General features: G+C 40.0%; 1 protein-coding gene across 13 annotated transcripts in view; it reads left to right on the forward strand.

Moving 5' to 3' along the window:
* LOC105482354 (EBF transcription factor 1) overlaps nt 1-21944 on the forward strand; it is a 411036-nt gene that overhangs the window by 280961 nt on the left and 108131 nt on the right. For 8 of the 13 annotated variants that reach the window (XM_024792976.2, XM_011742390.3, XM_024792977.2 and 5 more), the window contains exon 8: nt 736-877. In XM_024792976.2, coding sequence (XP_024648744.1) covers nt 736-877 — 142 coding nt within the window. The remainder of the gene's footprint in view (nt 1-735; nt 878-21944) is intronic. The other 5 variants (XM_024792978.2, XM_011742392.3, XM_024792979.2 and 2 more) reach the window with 1 other exon arrangement.

Genomic DNA, 21944 nt, shown 5'->3' on the forward strand with positions numbered 1-21944 from the left:
AGACAACATCTTTGCCTGTGTCTCTTCTGGCAAACTCGGTTCACAGTCACTTTATGAGATGGTTTCAGTGTCTAAATTATGCCTTGGGCCAGTCCCACCAGTTTTTTTTTTTTTTTAATTTGAAACAGATCTAGGACCCTTAATTAGCAGGAATTTTTTGGGGTGGGGTGATGGTGATAGTAGTGAGGGGGACTTTGGTCTGATGAACCAAACTAATGTGGAAAGAAAAAAGTACAAGAAATCTCAAAAAGACACCCAGGAGAGAAAATGCATCCCAGCTCTTACTGAAATCTTTTTCATTTCTCTATCCTCTTAACCCTGACACAGTGGGGGGGAAATATTTTAAAGATTCAAAAGATTTTTATTTGTATGATCAACTGTGATATCTGCTTCAGTGTCTAAACTGAAGGGTAATTTAGGTGAAACACAACCACCCTTGTGTAAAAAATATGCTAATAAAGATCCTCTTGTTAAAATTATGGTTAACAGTGTACCTTCTGCTGTATAACTATAAACTGTGCAATTTTACTTAAAACTGTATCAAAAGCGTTCCATGCCAAAGACCCACTCATCAATAGCTCCTCTTGTTAGACTTGTACAGCATAAGCACCAGTTATTATGTGAAATAGCTATGCAATTTTCTTCAGCTCCCAGCTGTTATTTATTTAACTTGAGTTTATTACCCACCACGCTTTTATATTAAAATGTTCATTCATTTCTTTCTTATGTCTCCAGGTCGTGGTGTCTACGACAGTCAATGTGGATGGCCATGTCCTGGCAGTCTCTGATAACATGTTTGTCCATAATAATTCCAAGCATGGGCGGAGGGCTCGGAGGCTTGACCCCTCGGAAGGTACGCCCTCTTATCTGGAACATGGTAGGCGAATCATTTTCATTGGTTGGCATTGCTACTTTAACTGTGAATATATTTGGTTTCTTTCTTCCACTCTACCACATGTTCTACTCTGTTTCAAATTTCAAAAGTCTTTTTGAATACGATTGGTCCTCCAGGGTTTTTTCTTTTCAACATATGATGCCAAATATTTAAAGACAGGAAAATATCTCTGAGGCCCATCTTTCTTGTGGGACCACTCTCTACTCTGGAAATGGCTAATATTGCCTCCTTTCAGGTTGAGAGAAAGAAGGAGGCCTGGACCATTGCTTTATTCTAAGCTCCCACTGGATTACAAAATAAGGAAAGGCCAATCCAAGGGAAAAATAAAGAGAGGCCACACAATTTGGTATCACAAAAGTTGTGATGTAATTGACCATTGAGGTTTTATAATGAACCCATCCTCTTTACCATCCTCCTGGTGTATCTCAGTGACTACCTGTTGAACTTCATTTGGAGATCAGGTTCAATGTCGAGGTGGGAGATGCTTTCTGAATATGAAGCCCAGACCAAATGTTCCTCCTGTGCCCTGTACCTAACTCTCACTTCTTCACCACGTGATAGAACTTGCTTTCTGTAGGTAGACTTTGGTAGGGAGAAATCACATTTGTCTTGAGAATTATGGCTAATCAGTAGTGCCTTTGAGAGGACTGAAGGAAACCAGATAAAAATTTGAATCAAGGAAAGTGAATGCCACTCAGAAGAACCATGGGTTGGGTTAGGGGCACGCCTGAATTTTTCAGTCCTGCATGTGTGTGTAATGTATCCACTGTTCCTTCTCTCCACTCGTCCGTCCATCCATCCATCCATCCATCCATCCATCCATCCATCCATCCATCCAAGAATGAGTGACTGAGGCTTTACTGGGTACCAGTCACCATATTAGACTTTCTTCAATTGCCTCAAACTCTCAACCCATTTCCCTCACTTCCCTTTCCAGTTTGCTAGGTCAGCAAGATTCTTCTCAGAACGCTACCGCACAAATTATCACCTGATTGCCTGTTTTTTTCCATGGGCCAGGAGTTGACCATAATTCACAAGGTAGAAAACTCCCTTCTCTGCCAGCATCCCAATTTAATAAACACACCACTCTCATCATTTTTGCCTGGCTTTTTCCCCTGTGCTTATGGAACACGTGAACTGTACTTTTTATTGATTAGCCAGATGTAACACTCTTAGAAGGGATTCTTCACCACATCCAGTTTTACAGTCTTTTTAAAGTAAACTATCATCTTTCAAAAGCTGCTTCTTTATGGTTTCATTAGTGCTGAGATGGATTGATATAACATTTTGCAGGAGGCCATTTCAAACACCTGCTCGTGATTACATTCCTAGTTCCATTTCTGTACTTAAAATTATTCTGATCCTCACTTTACAGTAATGTTGTCTTTATAATACCCTTGGAGTCACTTAAGGCATTGTGTGACTAGAGGTGTTTAGGTGAAAGGAGGAGGAAAAATTAGGGAAATACAGTGGGCATGGTTTGGAGAGTGCTGCTTAAGGACTGAAGTTATGTTTTTGACTGTGGCTGGTTCGTTGCAATAGGTACTGCCCAATCTGGTGACAGACTTGACTGTCAGTTTGAAATCTGAGTTCACACTTTCAAAATACGCTTAGGCCACACCCAGCTCCTATTTCTGCTCTCGGGAAGCCAGTGAAAAAGCTCCTGACACCATGCAAATTATCCTTCCAACAAAACACCCAGAGCAAACATAGAATATAACCTGCTCTAAAGGAGCCCTCTAGGCAATGAGGATCAGTAACATTATTTTGCAGCATGATAAAGGACTAAGTCATGAAATAGGTACCAGGAACCCCAAATTCAATCCTTAGTTTCACTCTGGCCTCTATTTGACCTCGGACAAGTTGCTTTAGTTTTTGGGATCCCTGATATCCTCCTTGTTAAAATGAAGGTGATGATCTGTAGGAGAGTAAAAAAAATCTGTGCTTTGGGTGGGGGCAGGTAATGTAGATAGGGAAGTGGGCTGGGTGGAGGCTGAGAAGACAGGCACGTACACGCTCTGGTGCCCCCCGGCCCCAGCCAGTTGTTGCTAAGGGGAATGAGAGCCCAAGTGGGGCCAGATGTTCCAGTTTGGCAACAATGAATTTTTAATTGTTGGTAACTAATTACAAAATTTTTGGACACTGAAGGGAGGAGAGGGGGAAAAAAAGCCACTTAGAAGAATGCAGCCACAGGCCAACAGTTTGAGACCTCTGGATCAACACAGCTATAAGCTTCTTCCCAGCTCAGATGTTCCCTCTTCTAAGAGTATTAATATTTCAGTTGGGATATCATATTATTCTAAGTTTTAACGACAGCATTTTATTCACCTGCTTCAGTTTACGAGTCCACAAGTGGCCATATTATTATAAGATATTATTTAAAAAATGGTGACATTTCACTGTGTGTAAGTGGTTGGCCATCATTGGGGACATAGGTATGTCCTATTTCCCTCATCTAGGGGCCTTGACTTCACCTAAGCCTTACTTCACTTCTCTCCAGTGGAAAGAAAGGGTAGACATGTTCAAATTCTTAGTAATGACAATAACATAGAAATCTGCTTCTCTGCAGAATGAGTCAACGAACCGCACAAAACCACCCACTCATTTAGACACTTCAGGCTGACACATAAATATCTACTCAGCAAAGGGTGACTATTGAACTATTTCATTGGTAATGTGTGGGAGTGGACCTAGATGCTAATTCATGTTGATGTGAGGGTAATACTTTATTTTGCTGTTGAAAAGTTCTATTTCAAAATGCTCTGTTTAAAAGACTTCGAGAATCACACACCCTCATCCTTCTGTCTCTCTGCTCCCACCCCCAACAGCCTTCAAATAGCTACCGCATGGTGAGACCGCAAAGCATGTTCTCCTCTTGTGACCTGCGGGAACCTACGTTTTCCCCCATTCTGGACTTTTTATCATCTAATTTACAGGTAGCCTGAATTATTTTGGGCTATTCTGCAAATCTCTATTTATATCCTGCTTGTCAGACCATTGGAGGAAGTTTCCTTTTGTGGCTCACCTTTCTGCGTATAAGTAGAGACAGAGATCGTGCTTTACATTCATGCGTGGGCTTTCTTATGTGACCCGTGGACCCGCAAACCCCTGTGCTCTGATAAATGACCCTGTAATTCAAGTATGAGAGTTGACAAAGGCAAATTTATTTCATAGACTCTTGCATGGTCCAAAGATAGTGAATCCTGGCATGCTATAGATCGTGGAAAATGGTCTTCCCCTGTACTTTCTCTTCATTCATAAATACCAAGATTTTCTTTGGCTGGATATTTATGGGACCATTTAGCCTAGTGAGGTTTCTTCTTTAAGCAATAGCTTTATGGAAGATATACAGTTGTGGAGAGAGGCAGCCTCAAAATGTGACTGCTCTCTCGGTTCCAATTTTTGAAAAAGCATGGGCTCGGGATGAAAGGAGCTGAGTGGCTGCCACAAGGCTAAGTTCAGTGCTACCCTGTGTACTTGCCTTGTGTTCCAGTCATTTGGGCAAGTTCATGAAGACTGTGTTCTGGGGAGTCGTTGAGGGGCTTGAGGAGTGTTGCTGTTGGCATTGTTGTTACCCTGAGTTCCAGGTTGTGTTTACTTGAATTCAAGGCCAGCTGTGGCATCAGTTTCTCTGTTTCTTCCCCCTGTGGCAAAATGCGGTGCCCTCACAGCACTGTGGTGCAGAGCCCCTGTCAGCTTGCATGTGCTAACACTTTATTATCTAATGATCTAATATGCAACAAGGCAAAGTGCCCATGCTCATCATTCTGACATAGAATGCTGGGAGAAGTGACTAAATTACTTTATGTACCATTAGCGCTTGCAGCTTTGGTGAACTCACTGGCAGCATTTATGCAAATGCCTGTGAATACACTCTAGTGGCTTTGTCAGGAAACCATCTGACAAGCAGTTTAAATGCTCATTTTTTAAAGGGAATATATGTATTTTTTTATTTTGGTGTGCATGTGTTTTTCTCCTTTCCTCTCTTTTTCTTTCCCTTCTCCCCTTTTTGGGCTATTGGAGGACTTGCCTCCTCCATGGTGACTAGAAAAATGTGAGCACGTTCCAGAGCTCAGCCATCAGTAGGAGCCCTTTCCAGGAGTGGGATTAAGTTCCCAATAGGGTATTCTTTAGATCTAGTTTCTTTTTTTATTGTTTTGAATGTGTACATCCTTCATATTTATTTGAAAAAAAATGGACCTCTTAATCAAGAGTTTTTAGAATATAAACATGTTAGTGTTCGTGAGCTCTGACCTGAGGTCCTACTTAGTGTTTTAGATCAAAGGCAGGTTCTTTAAAACATATTCACTTTTAAAAAATGAAAAATGATTGAAATTTAGCTTTTGTGGGCATCAGATACAAATCAATTAAATTTCCCTTCAAAGTTATAATAAAGACTGCAACATAAAACATAAATGGACCAAGATCTCAAGATAAATAAAAACCGTAGTGGAGTTTGTTCACACTCAAAATATTTTGAAGAATAAAGACTGATGATAGACTCACTGGGCCTATCTCCTGGCTGTGATTACAGCTCTGGAGAAATAGAGTCAGGTGTTCATCACCACCAGTGAATTCTGACCTTTTGGTTGTAGTGTCGCTTTACAACTGTCCCTGACAATATGGAGGTGTTCTTGATCTTTAGCATATGACCTTCTGTAATCCTTTTGATCCAGACAGAGGCAGTTTTTGCTTCTGTCAGTTGCCCCTGGGTATCCAGCACCATTGACTTCCTGTGACCAGCTGCATCTAAATGTGTTTTTTGTTTGTTTGTTTGTTTGTTTGTTTGTTTTTATGTTTTTACGGAAATGTGGAGAAAGATGGTTTGAGCTTGAAGAGATTACCCCAAATTGAGTCAGTCTCTTTTCCCTTCTGTATAATACGGTCCTAACAGGAGGATAGAAGGAGGATCAGGCTGTCTGGCTGAAGAGCTGGATTCTAGTTCTGACTGCCATTAACTAGCTGTGTGGCCCTGGGAAGGTCACTTTGCTTCTGTGGGTCTCAGTTTTGTATGTCCAGTGAGAGTCAGGTAGGGTTCTCTCTAGGCTTCCTTTTAGCATGCACTATTTTGTGGTGCTCTGAACTGAAGCTATTGGCACATGACTTTCTGCAGGAGGTGACTTTGGAGAAATAGGACCTCCTGGGAACAGAGAAATCCACTGGTGCTTTCTAATAGAACCCTTCCTTTGGATCTCCATCCAAGGCATAAGGTGTCAGTAAGGTGGACTTGAAATCGCTCATTCATACTAAGCATGCACTACATGCCAGACATTAAGCTAGGAGCAGTAGGATAATGCAGACTTAATCCTTGCCTTCACAGAATATATGATGTGAATAGCGAGGAGAGGTACTAAGCAAAGTGTATGACAATGTAAATAGAGAGGAGAGGTACTAAGCAAAATTAGAGTGGTACATCAAAGGAGGACCACAAAAGCAGAGGAGAGTAATGAAGTGTCAGGGAAGCTTTCTTTGAGGAAATCTCATTTATGCCAAAACCAAAGAGATGAGTAGGTTTTTACTAGGTGTCTTAGTCTGTTTTCTGTTGCTTTAACAGACTGGGTAATTTTTGAGGAAAAGGAGTTTATGTCTTACGATTCTGGAGGCTGGGAGGTTCAAGGTCATGATGCCAGTAGTGGTGAGGGCTTCCAGGTTGCATCATCCCATTGTGGAAAGGAGGAAGGGCAAGCAAGTGTAGGTAAAGAGAGCTCACTTTTATAACTAACCCACTCCCGCAATAAGGGAATTAGTCTGTTGAGGAGGGTAGAGCCCCCATGATCTAATCACTTCTTAAAGGTCCTACCTCTTAATACTGTTGAAACTGCAATTACATTTCAACATGAAGTTTGGCAGGGACATTCAACCATTCATCTATTCAAACCATAGCACTAGGCACAGGGGACAAAAAAAATTGCCAGGTATAGGAAACTGTGTGCAAGGGTTGTTTTGCTTAGGTGAATTCCAGGAACAAAAGGAGACTGAGAGGGCTCTTGTTGCTCCCAGGCAAGAGAGGAGTGGCAGGAGATGAGACTGGGGTGGCTGTGAGGGCTACATCATGCAGGCCAAAGTGGGCTGGTCAGGCCATGGTCTCGGTGGCAATTGTGAAGTGAGGGGGAGGTCAGGCAGGGCTTTGATGAACTCAGTTTCAATTACATGGACTCCTCAGATCCCGTGAAAGCCCAGGGCAAGATTGCTCAGACCTGCTTATAACTTCACTCTTCGCTGCTGGACTTTGGAAACTCACCAGGGAGTTGGCTGTGCTTTGGAGCTGTCCCCCTAATTACTCCTTATTGTATCAATAGTGCATGTGTTCTTTATAGAAAGTCAAACATTTTAAGTCCTTTTTCCTTTTTTTTTTTTTTTCAGATGGCTTTGTATTATTGATTTAGTTTTTCGTAAGTGGCTTAGAAAGAGTGTATCTTTTGACATCTTTTTAAATGTGTGGAGACCCTCACCTTTTCAAGGTCTTTTGAGTGGAGGGCTGCTGCCTTATTTGACCCATTAAAATGTATGTTACCGCAACAAAACTTAATGAGTGAAAATAAACTAAAACAACAGAGAAAAATATACCCTCCCAAATTTCTCTGTCCCCTCCCACCAGGGGCAATGCCTGAGTGACAGCTCACACTAAGGGAAGTCACTGAAGGATGGAAGGTCATTTCTTTCACTCTTCCTCATTTTACAGAGACCCAGAAAGTGGATATAATCTGCTCACACTTAAACATAGCTTGTTTCTGTCAAAATCCATTCAGTGCTCTTTGTACTTATCCATGTGCATTTCAGGGGTTGCATAGTTTCCTGGTCGCTGGATAAACATGCCAGGGGATTTGGGGTCCACCCCAATGCCTGTACATTTCATATTGGCCTAGCCTTGCCTCCAGTCTTTCTGGGATTCCCAGGATGCTGAGAAGAATGTCCGTAAAATAAATCCAGCTTCCTGATAGAAATGTACATTCAAGGGCAGATGTTGGATGATGCATAGCTTCCCACACAGCCAAGAGCCCTTCTGTGGCTAGTTTTGGTGCAGAATCCCAGCCAAGCCCGCTAAGGCAAGATCATCTTGGTGAAAGGCCCAGGCTAAGTAGGAAAATACTGATGTCATCTTTTGTGACTGAGGGTGGCATGTTACAATTTACCAATTTATTTTCCTACTTGAAAAAAAGAAGACAGGTGAAAGAGCAGAACATTAGGGTTAAGAATATCGAGATGTGTCATAAAATAGAGCACTGAGACCCCAGATTTTCAGGTATCAAATCAGGGCTTTTACTTTGAGCAGTTGAGAAGATGCCTTTTGTCTTTCCTTGAAATAGGAAGGATGTGGTAAGTGGTCAAGATAATGCAGAAGGATGTTAGTGAAGACTGATTTCCAGTGTATTCCCTAAGTAATTCATAAAGCAGGTAACACCAGAGATCCTAACACTGGGGATGTGGTGGCCAGAAGGATCTCAGCTTCAGACAGATTGAAGAGTTCATGAGCAGGTGATCTATGTTCTGCTCATTTGACCATGGCACCACCGATAGCACTGATAACAAAGGAGAGATAGTGCTCAGACTTTGTTGCCATGCTTGACGGTAACCAGGCCAGGTGGTAATCTTTATTATTCTATTATTATTTACTACCACTACTGTTGTTTTTTTAAACTATTAGCATTTATGGATCATTTACTATATATACCAGCACCATGGTAACCATTTTACTTATCAAGTCTTCCAACAAATCTCATGATATATAATAATTATGATCCCCATTTTACAGATGAGAAAACCGAGGTTTAGAAAGAGTCAGTAACTTACTCAAAGCTGCAGAACTAATTAGAATTGGACCTGGAATTTGACCTTAGGTCTGCCTAATAACAGTGCTAACAGTAATAACCATAAACATTCCCTGAGCCCTACTATGGCAGGCACAGAGTGCTATAGGTACCCTGTTGTAAAGATGAGAAAACCAAGGCTAAAGAAGAGGGTCAATAACTAGCCTAAAGTCACATAGCAATTAAATAGTAGACCCAGGGTTCAAACCCAGGAAGTTTGATGCTGAAGTCTGTACTCTCAACTATTGCTCTGGTACACTACAATATGAGAAATTCCTTCCATCTCCTATCCTATTGTTCTTATTTTTTTCTTAACACAATCAAGGCAATTGTGCTGGTATCTCAAATAGACTTTTTAAAAGTTAGCCCAGAGCATATCTTTTTTTTAAAAATGGGGCACATCATGTGTATTTACTTTATAGTTTATTTCCCTTCAGAAACGTGAAGGAAATTTTTTGGCTGGGACACATTCTGCTAGTCAAATTTTAAAAAATGCTGATTTTATTCGATGACGAGTATATTTTCTATGGGGCTGGCAAGATAATAAGGATGCTGGTAATATTTTATTTATTTGCAAGAATGTTCTAACTCATCTCCCTAGAAATCATTTGTTGGCCATATGGGCTCTCTGGCACGTGTACAAGGTGTGGAGGAAGGAGTCCATGAGAAAATGATGAGATGATGAGTTAGGCAGCCGTTAGGATACTGAAGAGTTTGGGAACCTCATGCTAGAAATAACATGTGAAACTGATTTGGATATAGGGAGGCTAGTTTCTTATATGAATTTCTTGACAAACCTGTAAACTGTGGGAAATTTCCAGTATTTGGTTGGTTGAGCTAATAAATGAGTAAATCACACCTGACTTATTTTAATAAGCACAAAGTGTGGTGTGTTGTGTATTGTAGGGGGGATTTGGGGGCAAAGATTGTTGCTTTCTACTTATATTTTGGCCAGAAATGACAGAACTTTATTTAAAAACTTTTTTTTTTTTTTTTTTTTGAGACAGGGCCTTGCTCTGTTGCCCAGGCTATGAAGTGCAGTGGTGCAATCATAGCTCACTTTAGCCTCAGACTCCAGAACTCAAGCTATCCTCTCACCTCAGCCTCCCGAGTAGCTGGGACTACAGGTGCACTCCACCACACCAGGCTAATTGTTTTGATTTTGTAGAGACAGGGGTCACTATGTTTCCCAGGCTGGTCTTGAATGCTTGGGCTTAAGCAATTACATCCTTTTGGTCTCCCAAAGTGCTGGGATTACAGGCATGAGCCAGCCTGGTCAGAACTTTTTTAAGCCTAATTTTTTTTGTCTTATATTTGGTTACAAAAGCATCATAATCCCAATTGAATTGATTTGCCTAATTGATTGTTTCAAACCAAGCTGTCTCTATATTTATCTGTCACAGGAGTTTCTCTCACTTGAGAATTTTAGAGGCTTCAAATGATGTTCATGGGCAAGTAAAAGCTTTGATGTGCTGTTCATAAACCTTCTTAAGATGAGATATTTAGGAGCAGTGGCCAGGGGTTGATTTCTGATTTTGAAATATGTTTGACCATTTTCAGTCATATATGCAAAAATAAATTAAAACCAAGCTCTGCCACTACCTTACTACATGACTTTGAGTATGTACTTTGATTTATCTGGGCCTCTGTTTCCTCATCAGTTAAGGTGGGTCTTGGAAGAGCCCTTCAAGCTCTGATTATTTGTTTTTTGAACTCAACTAATTCTGTGAGAGGTTCTTCTATCTCTTAAGGGGCTACACACCTGCAGCCTTGGAAAAGTGGCTACCGAAATGCCCAGGTGATGGTCATTCTAGGGAACGGACCCAATTTCCCTCCACCTTGGCTGTCTCTGCAAGAGGTTAACAGTTGGTTCTAGGGGTTCTGGAAAAGCCACAGAAATGTAGCATACACACCCATTTCACCTCAGGGAGCTCTCACCCTGCATTCTTCTCCCCGGATTTCTTCAGCTGGGAGTGTGTTGTATACAAGCGGCTTGATGGTTAGCAGTGAGCTTTCAGACCACTATTTCCCATGCAGTAGGTGAGATAATTTTAGAAAATAGGGGAAAAACTTTAAAACATTTTTAATGGTTATGTGTTTATGTTAATGCATAAACAAAATAACTCCAGTTTCAAAATCAATCTCACAGCTATTATTGCTTAGGGCAAGACTAAAGTTAAAGAAAAAGCTGATCTAAACAGACATAGTAGCTACATACTATTAAGTAAATAATAGTGTAAGTGGTACAGGGATAGAGGAAAATCATGACTGAAGTTTGGGAAATGCTGTTAGAGAGGGCTGTAAGGGTTGGGGGAAGTAATAATTCTTTCAAGTCATCGGGAAACAGTGTAGGAGCCTGGGAAACATTCTTTTTTTTGAGTCAAATCATTTCAAAAAGAAAGTCCTTTAGGCTCAGTTTACCATTAGAATAGACTTAAATATCCTAACAGGATTAAAAAAAATAAAACTCCCAAGCTGCTGTTTTTTATTTTTAAACAAGTGGTGTCTGCACGTCAGAGAGCAGAAATTAGTTTGGAAAGAGGACTTGCATCAAGACAGAAAATCAGCCAGGGTCCACCCAGGCAGCACATTATGATAATATATACGGAACCAGCTGGACACTGAGCAAGGCTGACATTGTGTTGTCAAGGGCAGGATCGCCCATCAATTTCTGAGATACAATTTGAGTTCAAATGACAGAAAGAGCAGCAACTGTGTTGAAACTGATGCATGGGGGTGGGGCAGGCAGGCAGGAACCACCGGGCCTAAAGGCAGGAAGTCCTGGTACCTCCGGAAGGGGGTGGCTCTGTTTTCTCATCTGGCTGCTACCCTTCCTTCTAACCTTAACATCTGTCAGCAAGATCCACCTGGGTCCTTGCACGATTAGAGCCCACTAAAAGGGGAGCTTACTGGTGCTAATTTTAACCCCCAAGAGAATGGAGTGCCTGCTGTTGAAATGGGGGCTAGGTTGACCCAGGAAATGGGACTCCACATAGCCACCAGTTGTCAACCTAAGAAGCCCATCATGGGTGTAGTGGCAATTGTTCATAACTTCTGGATGAATTTGTAACTTTTCAGCTACTCTGTACAGTTCCTTAACATCTTAATAACACCAACGATTCCTCTTTGGTTCATTTGCTTATTCATTCAATCATTCATCTATTTAACACTAACACATGTTTATTGACTGACTGCCAATTATATCAGACAATAGGGCTACAGAGGTGATAAGGCAGGGACAGTTGTTAGCATTATGAGGTAGACTGTCATGTGAGTGTATTTATGTGCTGATATTAGACAAATAATGGCACACGGAATGATTTAAACTGCAATGATGGTTAAGTGCTATAAGGTACAAATACAGACTCCTAAGAGAGCTTAAAACTGGGGGACTCAGCCAAGTCTGAAGAATCAGGGAAATTTTTAAAATTTTCAATGAGAATGACCACGAGAGGGGAAAGCATATTGAAAATTCCATGTGGGGATAAAACATCAGAAGCTGTAGGGAGGGCAAATAGGGAAAGTAGGTTAGGTCTGAGATCCATTTTTGAGAAACTAAACCTGGAAAATTTCCATAGGTTGTTTACTCTTTGAGATGTGGTTCCATTGCAGTTTCTTAATCATGGGCTAATAGAACTCATTGTCCATAAAATGGTAGCATTTAGAACAGTGTTTTGGGTGATGATGGCGTTACTGTTATGATAGCGGTCGTTAAGTACTTGCTCTGCATCAAGTTCAGTGCTAAGTACTTTGTATGATCTCTTTTAATGCTCTTAACAGCCATGGGAGGGCACTAGTATTATTAATTTTACTTAACACATTTGGGAAACTGAGGCCATCCTTTAAGGATTTGGTCGTGGCCAAAGTTAGGTTTTTATCCACAGCTTTTGGATCTCCAAGTAGCTGACACAAGGGGTCCTCACCACTGTTTTTTTTCTTATTGTTTAGTCAGTGCTAATCTCCCCTCCACACTGGACTTCAGAGGTGGAGAGAAATTCTCCTGCTATTTGAGCATGTAATATAATACCTGCTTCAATTGAAACAAATTGACGACATTACTCAAAGGCAAATTGAAAAGCCAGATCTATGCTAAATCCCAAGGGTAAGTTAGTTGGCATGTGCAGTGATATATGGGAAGGTGCTTTTCTGGGTTAAGATAAAAAGTCCTGGTATCACGTCACACTATCAGGCACCCCATCTCAAACTCCCTGTGCCAGCCCTGCAACTTGAAATACTCAGTGGACAGAAATGAAACTTTATAGAAATTAGGTGGTCATCATTCTTATCAGATGAATATGATGCCATCAGCATGATTTTAGCATCCTCGAAAAAAAGAGATTTACCTGGAGGGACACAAGAGAAAGTCTGAGGCATGGATTGCAGGACTGTGGCTTTTCTACCGGCCTGCCATGGGCAAGTCGGCTGGGAGATGACCTAGTAATTAAAATCCTGCTTAAACGTATGCTGCCGGTCAGTTATAACAGAAGCACTAACATAGGTAACCAGAGAAAGAAAAGAAAAGAAAAAAGCGAAACACAAAAGTAACACTCTTGAGCCCACAGGGTGCAGAAATAGATCTGAATGAACTGAGTGCCTAGCTGAACACTAAGCATGAAAGCAGAACCCAAGTACTAATATATTTTTATCCCAATCTGTGAAATTAATCAATATTTTATATGCGAACATATGCTCCTGTGTTGCTGGCTTATTTAATTGACAGTTGCAATCAGCAGGACACCAGTTGTTCAAACCCACATTTTTCATCCACAGTTCTGGGGAGAAATGCAGCAGGAGACCCATGGAACAGGGACATAGACAGTGTCAGATTTGAGGCCTCTTCTCAACCCTTCAGTTTCTTTCATCGACCTTGGGGCAAAGTAATAAAAATTTCAAGATAGTGCATATGTTGAATATGAACAGAGAGCGATGTACTTGGGCTGCTATTTAGAAGAATGATGATTAAAATGAACATGGTTGGTACAAATTGAGATATTTAATTCTTTATTTTGTGTGTGTGTATTTCTCTTTTGAGCATAGCTGGAGAAGCCAACAGACACTGAGCACCTACTATGTGCTGGGCCTGAGGCAAATGCCATTGGATGTATTATCCGTGGGTTGGTGTATTATCCAGCCAGTTCCAATGTATTGGATCATTTCTTGATAGAGGAGGAAAATATATCTTTGGTCTTTCTTTGCCAAAATCTTCTGGCGGAATCATCAAACCAGCTGTGCTTTTCCAGTAACTATTATGTGCAACAAATCTATAAAGTCAAACCTCATATTCCTCTACCTTTTAACTTTGGCAGAATCCTAGAAACTCTCCTTGATTTGGTTAGCTAAAGGCCTGTGGAATCCAATCCTTGCTGTTTAAAAGAAAAAGAAAGTTAGGGGAAAGTGTTAAGGTACTATTTTAGAATAGTCTATTTGTTAGTAAATTTTATTATTTTCATGATACGTGCAACATTCTATAGTGAAGACCTTTGGAATGGACAATGTCCAGATTAAAAATGAAAGTTAAAAGGAACTGCCCAATAGTTTAAAAATGTTTCTCATAGTGTTGCTATCGTTTGTATTAGATGTTCATACTCAGTGTGTGTTTAGCAGCCCAACATGTAACAATAGAAAAGCTTCTAAGCCTGGAAGTTTGGCAGTATTTTCGATGTTCCTGTGTTTAAATTGGCACCTGTGCTATTATATTAGGATGCCATTTTCTGAACTTGGAAATAGAAGAAGGTGGAGAGAGATTTTACTATAATTCATATGAGGGTCTGAGTCTTAGGGGGAAAATAACTTTACTTGGAAATAGAGTAGTAATATTCTGTAAAGTTAATAAATATCCACCCTCTATCTTGGGGATAAGAAATTGCACAACTTAATATTTTATGGGACTTTGGCTGTATTTGTATGATTGAAGTGAATATTTTAGCCAAACTGAACAGAAATTTCAGATAAACACCAAATTAAAGGGTAGTTTGGGTGTTTTAAATATTTGACTATATCAATCAACATGGATTCTCAAAGTCTCAAGTCCAGTTGAATCCCCAAGATTCAGCTATGTCATTTGTAAAGTGGAATGAGGAATATGGTCTGCTTGCCTACTGCTCAAGGTTGATATTAAGAATACTTAAGATAATGTATGGTAAAGCCCTTTAAAAACTTAACAATGCTAGTGAATTGTCAGGTATGGGTTGAGTGCAGAGTACTGTCTACCCAGTTTGTAAATGAATGAGGTACCTGTCTTCAAGGGATGCATTGACTAGTTGGGGTGATTTGCCTATGTATACACATGCCCAGATACACACACACACACACACACACACACACACACACGCACGCATATATCAAGATAAGAGTTCAAGAAAAAGTGCAGTAAATAATAAATGGGAAAGACAGGAAGAGTTTGCTAAAGGGTTAGTGCTTTGTAGACGGATGGAAAGAGACACCTTCATGCAAAAGATGGATCTTTTTGGCAAGTAACTATTTGGGTGGTGGAAGTAAGTGGTATATCCTTCATAAAAAATATGCTGGGAACATGCAAAGGCTGTTTGGAGACAGTGGATTTGGGAAGCTGGTCATTACCATCTTTCTTTTCTTCTTCCCTATTTTCCTTCTCCTTCTCCTACAGCAACTTCTCTTCTTCCTCCTCCTCTTTATCAACTCACAATTTTTGCCCACTCTGTACTGAACTCTTCACATAGATTAACTCATTCAAACCTTACAACAACCCTATAAGGTGGGCTATCTTATAACTATTATCCTCAGTTAAAGTGGTAGAAACTGAGGCTTTCAAAAAGTGAAGTAATTTGCCCAAGCTGGTAAATGGTGAAGCTGAAATGTGGGCTAGCTTAGGCCCCCTGAATCCAGAGCTGGTGCTCTTAACTGCTGCTGAGGCTGAAAATGAGACTGGAAAGGGAGAATGGGCCAGAATCGTGAGGGTGGACTTGATCCTGCTGGCTAAGTTTTGAAAGCTGGTATTTGAGGAAGGTTAATCTGAGTTTTGATAGGTAGACTGGACTTTGCATATAACTAATAACTATGTAGTAGAAATGAATCACAAACAGGCAACTGTAAGTATTTGCTCTTTGATGTCCAGACAGAACAGCCCAGACCCCAAAGAGTAATTTTTGAGGAAGTTGAGTCAGTACATCATGGAGTTGAGATGAAAGTGAACTTCCCACTCTTCTTTTCATGGCTTATGTGGGCAAAGTCAATGATACATATTCCTTTGCTTATGACATCACAGATCATCACCACGGAAACATCTGTGCTGTAACAAACGCTGGATTGCAGTGTCACTGAATGTGTCAGGGAGGAGAGGAAACTGGCTCAAAATGATAAGGCTCTGAATAATGAAAGCTCACCGAAATAACGTTAGCAATGGCAGCTTCGGTTGTGGAGAGAAATATAAGCAGAACTATTCTGAAAAGCACAAAGCAGGACTTGTGCATTATTAAAGGTTGGGCAAGGTTGGTTTCAAAATGCTGCTCACATTCAAAACATGGTTTTCTTAAAAAGTCACTATCTATGCTGTCTTGCATGATGACAATAAAAATCCTTCAGGAACAGGGAGCTCATCTCCCAAACTGCATATAGAAAATCTTCTGCATAGCAAAGAAAGGCCAACTGGGGGACTTCCATGTGTTTTGGGAGAAGACGTAAAGATCAGGAGCAAAATTGGCCATGATTGTGTTTGTTGTTTGGTAAGTCAGTAACAGTATTAGTTCTATGATTGCAGAAGTTAATAATTAATCAGTAAAAGATAAATCTGAGCCCTCCAAGGATTTATGTAAGTTGCACAGTGGTAGATCATGAACTGAATCCAGCCTTCAGCCATATTTAGGTTTGGGTTGCATGGCACCTTAAGAAATTATGTATTAGGCCGGGTGCAGTGGCTCACACCTGTAATCCCAGCACTTTGGGAGGCCGAGGCTGGTGGATCACCTGAGGTCGGGAGTTCAAGATCAGCCTGACCAACATGGAGAAACCCCATCTCTACTAAAAATACAAAATTAGCCAGGCATGATGGCGCATGCCTGTAATCCCAGCTACTCAGGAGGCTGAGGCAGGAGAATTGCTTGAACCCAGGAGGCGGAGGTTGCGGTAAGCCAAGATTGTGCCATTGCACTCCAGCCTGGGCAAAAAGAGCGAAACTCCATCTCAAAAAAAAAAAAAAAAAAAAGAAAGAAAGAAATTATGTATTAGTTGCTGGCAATTAAAAATAGAGATTTTATATGAAAACCTGGATTTACAAATGTCTCTTATAATCAGAAGAGCTTGTAGTGCTGGATCCACATTCTCAAATGGCAACAGGTAGGGCAAACTCAGAAATCATCTTACTTTTGGATGAAGCACATACTCTCCATTTAGCCACAATCCCCACCAATCCCATTGCATTGCCTCATCCCATTTCATTGACTTACCTTCCTGCCTAGCCCTGTGAGCATTTGATTTTGTGATCCTCGTTGGAGGGATTAGAAATTAATTGTTGTTCTTAGCACAGTTCCTAGTCTATGGAGGGAACCCCATATATTGCAGCTCTGATTAGTCTTTATCAGTTATAGGCTGAGTTATGAAAACTTGATCCTGAGATCAGTGGTATCCAATTGAACTTCCTGTGATGATGGAAGTGTCCTATCTCTGTGCTGTCCAATATGATAGCTACTAGCCGCTATAACTATTGACTACTTGAAATGTGGCTGGTATGACTGTGGAAATAATTTTTATTTCATATTAATTAATTGAAAATTAAATGTAAATAGCTGTATATAGCTAGTAGCTACTGTAATGGGCAAAGCAAAAGCAGATTAAGTAATGGGATCACACATCCAGTCAGCTGTCCTCATTTAGGATAGAATGTAGAGGATAGACAGTAGGGCTGTGTGTGTGAACTTGCCCATCTTACAAGAGATGACTTATAGTAGGCTTCATCACCTAAGCTCATCTACTTCCAAAGCGGGAACCACTTCTTACTACCTGGCTAGAATTCTTGTCAATTTCAGGAGCCTAAAACGTGTGTTTTACAAAATGTTTATGTGCACATTCTTGGCCATAAGCATAAGTCATCTTAAGCTTACATGGGAAATCTGACTGTTCTCTGTCCCCTGAATGTTCAGTTAAGGGTACTATTTAGGTATAATAACTGTACTTGTGAGTGAAAAAAGCCTAAATTATTTGATGAGCTGCTTGACTCCTACATTCACGACAGCATAGAGCCAAGAGCCAGTGTGAGTGAGGGTACTATGAGAAGGAAGCCCATGGAATCCTGCTAGACTGCTGGAGGGATCTTCTCTTCTTAGGGCCAAGGGCGCACAGGCGGCCATCTCTTGAGGTTTCCATCGTGGACACACTGAGCACATCTAATGATTATATTGCTGTAAACCAGCCCGCAAGAGGGATTCTAAAAGATCCTTCTCATGCAACTTTTTCTTTCATTCACACCTTGTTTGCCTGGGAAATTTGTCACTGGCCCTCTCCACTGTGCCTGGTAGTCAGAGCCCTCCCTTTGTCTTTGTCATAGAGTTGAAACCCAGAGCCATCTACCAAGCTCTGGCTTATTGGCAACTCACTGGCCTTTTTCCTGAAACCTGCCTGCCATAAGCCAACTTTTCCAGCTGATCAATAAGTGACTTCACTGCTTCTAGGGATATATGCATGGAGGACAAAACAAATGTCTGCCTTTTTCACTCCAGTTGAAGCTGGAATTATAGCTTCTGCCTCCACAGCCCTATCCCTGCCCCAGCAAAAAACAAAAAACAACAACAACAAAAAAAAAAAACCAAAACAAAACAAAACACGCTTCCTTAAAAACATAGAAATCTTAATGAAAATTATAGAAACAGTGTTGTAGCTAATTTTGTTAAGTGATGACTAATACCGATCCTCTTGTAATAGAAAAAAAGAAGAAACACACATGAATATCTTCTGCTTGGATCATTCATCCAATTGGAATTATACATCATCTAATCTTACAGTCAAATTCTGCTAAGAGGATACCATGTCTTTTTTATCTTTGTGGGCAAACATCAGTGTAAGCCCCTATTATAGTAGTGAATTGAATGATTCCTAGAATTCAATAGGAAGAGAAAGAACAAAATAATAGGAACAAAAAAAAGTAGATTCTACATGTTTTAAATTTTCTTCTTAGCAAAATTCATAACAGAAATATTTCCTAGAAAAAGACCAAGGTAATATGAACTGAGAGTAACTAATGAAATGTTAAATTATCTGCATGCATCTATGTTTTTATTGCTGAATTTGGTCCTGCCTCCAGACATAAGGAGGCTAAAAATTCATATTCAGATAAGGAAAGGCAAACCTTGGCGAACAGATGGAGCAGAGTTCAGCATAAAGGTTTAATCCTATCAGGCCGATTCCTGTATGGCCATCTGGATAATCCGGCACACACATTCAAGGCCTGTTAAAAATACGACTCCAGCCAAGATTAACGTCACAGATTTTCCACTAGACTTGCTCATATTTGACTTTATGATTTTCCAGGCCCAGGAAGATTGCTTGTGAATAAAGACTTGAATAGTCCTTGAAGAAGCAGTTGCATATTTTTTTAACCTGAAAATTGTTTCTCCTTTTCACAACATTGGGTGTCCATTTTTGGAAGGTTATTTTCATTTCCTTTTTTCCCCTTGGCTTTCATTTCCCAAACTTTTCTTACAACAGGACAATAAGGAGAATTGGACTAAAAATAATTTTGTGCACGAAAGTTCTCCTTGTCAGGAAGAAGAGAGTTATTTACTTATTGTATAATCAGAGGCAAGTGAATTTACTATTGTTGCAACAAATATCACAATTGGATCCATGAATAATTCATTTTGAAAATTCTCTTACCCTCCATGACAATTTTTCCCCATTGCTTTGCAATGGAGTGACTGACAATCATAGAATAAGAGCGGAGGAAAAAACCCAAAGAACTGATGACAATATTTGCCTTTAGCTGCTCTAGGATTAATATTTTGTACGTTTTAATTTTGGATTTGGCAGATCAAACGTGAGGTGGAAAACAGTGTAGTCACACTTTGAGTTATAAAATTCTGAGCTGTAGTGTAGTTAACAAACAATTTTTGCATATTATGAAACAATGCTATGTTGTGTGTCATTAAATCAAAAAGCCTTCAACAAGTCTTTCAAGTGCAATTTAGAAGTTACAGGTACATCAAAATGTCAAGATTTCTTACTGCTAAATTGTCAAATAACCCTGTGTAATGAACCTGCACACAGTTCCGGATCTCCGACAGACAAACTCAGGAATCCAAAAGCGCTTGGCCTGGAATGTTTTGAATTAGAGTTGTTGCACCAGCATTTTTGTCCTTCCCTTGCTCAGGTGCTATGTCCATTGATTGTTGAGAAATTTTGCTGATTCAGAATAAAATAAGAAAGCTGCAAAATAGGAAGAGAATATAATTTGGGCTTAGTCTATAATTAGCAAATGGCATAAATTGGAACTTAGACACTATTTTGCTAAGTTTAGGTACATCTAGATATTTACCACTAAGCTAACATTGCCTTAATGTAGATGGACGTTGGAGCTACATTTCCACATAGTGCCTGTGAATTCTTCCTTTTCTTCTTTTCTGTGAGAGCCATTAATACTGTCAAAGCAAAGGGCATTCTTGCCAAATGAAGTCACTTTGGAATAAAGGATGAAAAACACTTGAAATTCTCAATCTCCTCATTTAATATTTAATAGGTTTAATTGCATCTAGTATGGAGAAATCTCTATATCATGGGTTACATTTCTCCTTAAAGTGACAAACATCACACACACACACACACACACGACTCTTTTTCATATATAATACATGAATCTTTGCCAAGTATTATCTAGATTTGCTAGTGGACAGGGCAATAAGTGCAGACAAATAACAAAGTGAAATAAAAACCCTAATAAACAATAAAATGCTTAACTACATAATGCAATTACTGAAGAAAATAAAGTAAGGCAGAAAAAAATCCCCAGTAACACAAGTTAAAGCAACAGCATAAGTGTTATAAAGACTGCTATACCTTGCGTGAGGAAGCTGTCAAATTTGTTTGTTTGTTTATTGGTTGAGTTTATTTGTTTATTTGGAGTTAGCATTCTGAAAGTGAAGTTTGTATACTCTGGTACCAGAGTTCAGGTCAGGCATTCTAACTGCTTCTGATTTCTAAAGCATGCAGTTGGAGAATGGATAAACAAAGAATAGATTTGCCTCCTGTGCATGGTGAAAATACAGAGGTCCAGTCTTCCAGCTGGAAGAAAACCTTCTGTTTGTCCCCTTCTGTCCAGTAGCTGCTAGTTTCAGGATCAAAGAAGGCATCAAGAAGGCAGGTTGTAGTGCTAAGGAGCTGTGAGCAGGAAGGTCATCATTCACTCAAAAAAACCCAAAACCAAAACCAAAAACAAAAAACACAGACACACACACCAGCAAAAACAAGCATTCAGATCTGTGCACTGAGTCCAAGTGGAATATTTTGTGCCCTCAATAGTCTTTCAAACAGTTTCTCCCAAGTACAACATCACCAAAATTAAGGAGATAAAAGGGAGAAAAGCCTGAGTTTTACGAGGTCACAAGTATCCCGTAGAAATGAGCTAAGCTCATGGGTTTTACGTTTTCTGCCAAGTCTCAAAAATTTGGGACAATAACATTAAAGTCAATTCCTCATTTCTGAAAAATTTCCCATTAATATTCATTCCAGGCAAATGAGATCCTTAAAAAAAACATTCTACTTTGGAGGGACTGTTGCCAGTTCCACCTACTCAGTACATTTAGCTGGATATGTTAGCAAGCAGCTGAACTGGGAGTTCTTAGGAAAGTCTTACAATAAACTACATAATCTGAACTGATGAGAGTATAGGGTATTCTCATAAATAAACTCTGGTTAATGGGGAGCTGATGATAATAATTATTATACCAGCAACTAGCATACTATGTGGTACACAGTAAAACCACAAAACACAAGTAGGCATTTTCTGTGTATTTTGCTGGAATTCTATGAGGTGAGTGCCCATATGGAAACTACAACTTAAAGAAGGTAAGAGACTGTTTTGAGGCTGCAGTGAGTGCTAGATGTGGAATTTGAACAACTGGAGCTTTTGCCCATTTTCAAATATAGTCATACTCCAAATGTTAAAATCAACTTAACATAATTTCCCATTTCTGTCTTTACTCAGAAGCCAGTAAAGGCGAATGCCAGCATTTTCACCTCCATCGTAAGCGTCAGTGGTCTGCTTTGTAGAAATGCTCATT

This window comes from Macaca nemestrina, chromosome 6 (assembly GCF_043159975.1).
Source record: "Macaca nemestrina isolate mMacNem1 chromosome 6, mMacNem.hap1, whole genome shotgun sequence".
NCBI classification, from domain to species: domain Eukaryota; kingdom Metazoa; phylum Chordata; class Mammalia; order Primates; family Cercopithecidae; genus Macaca; species Macaca nemestrina.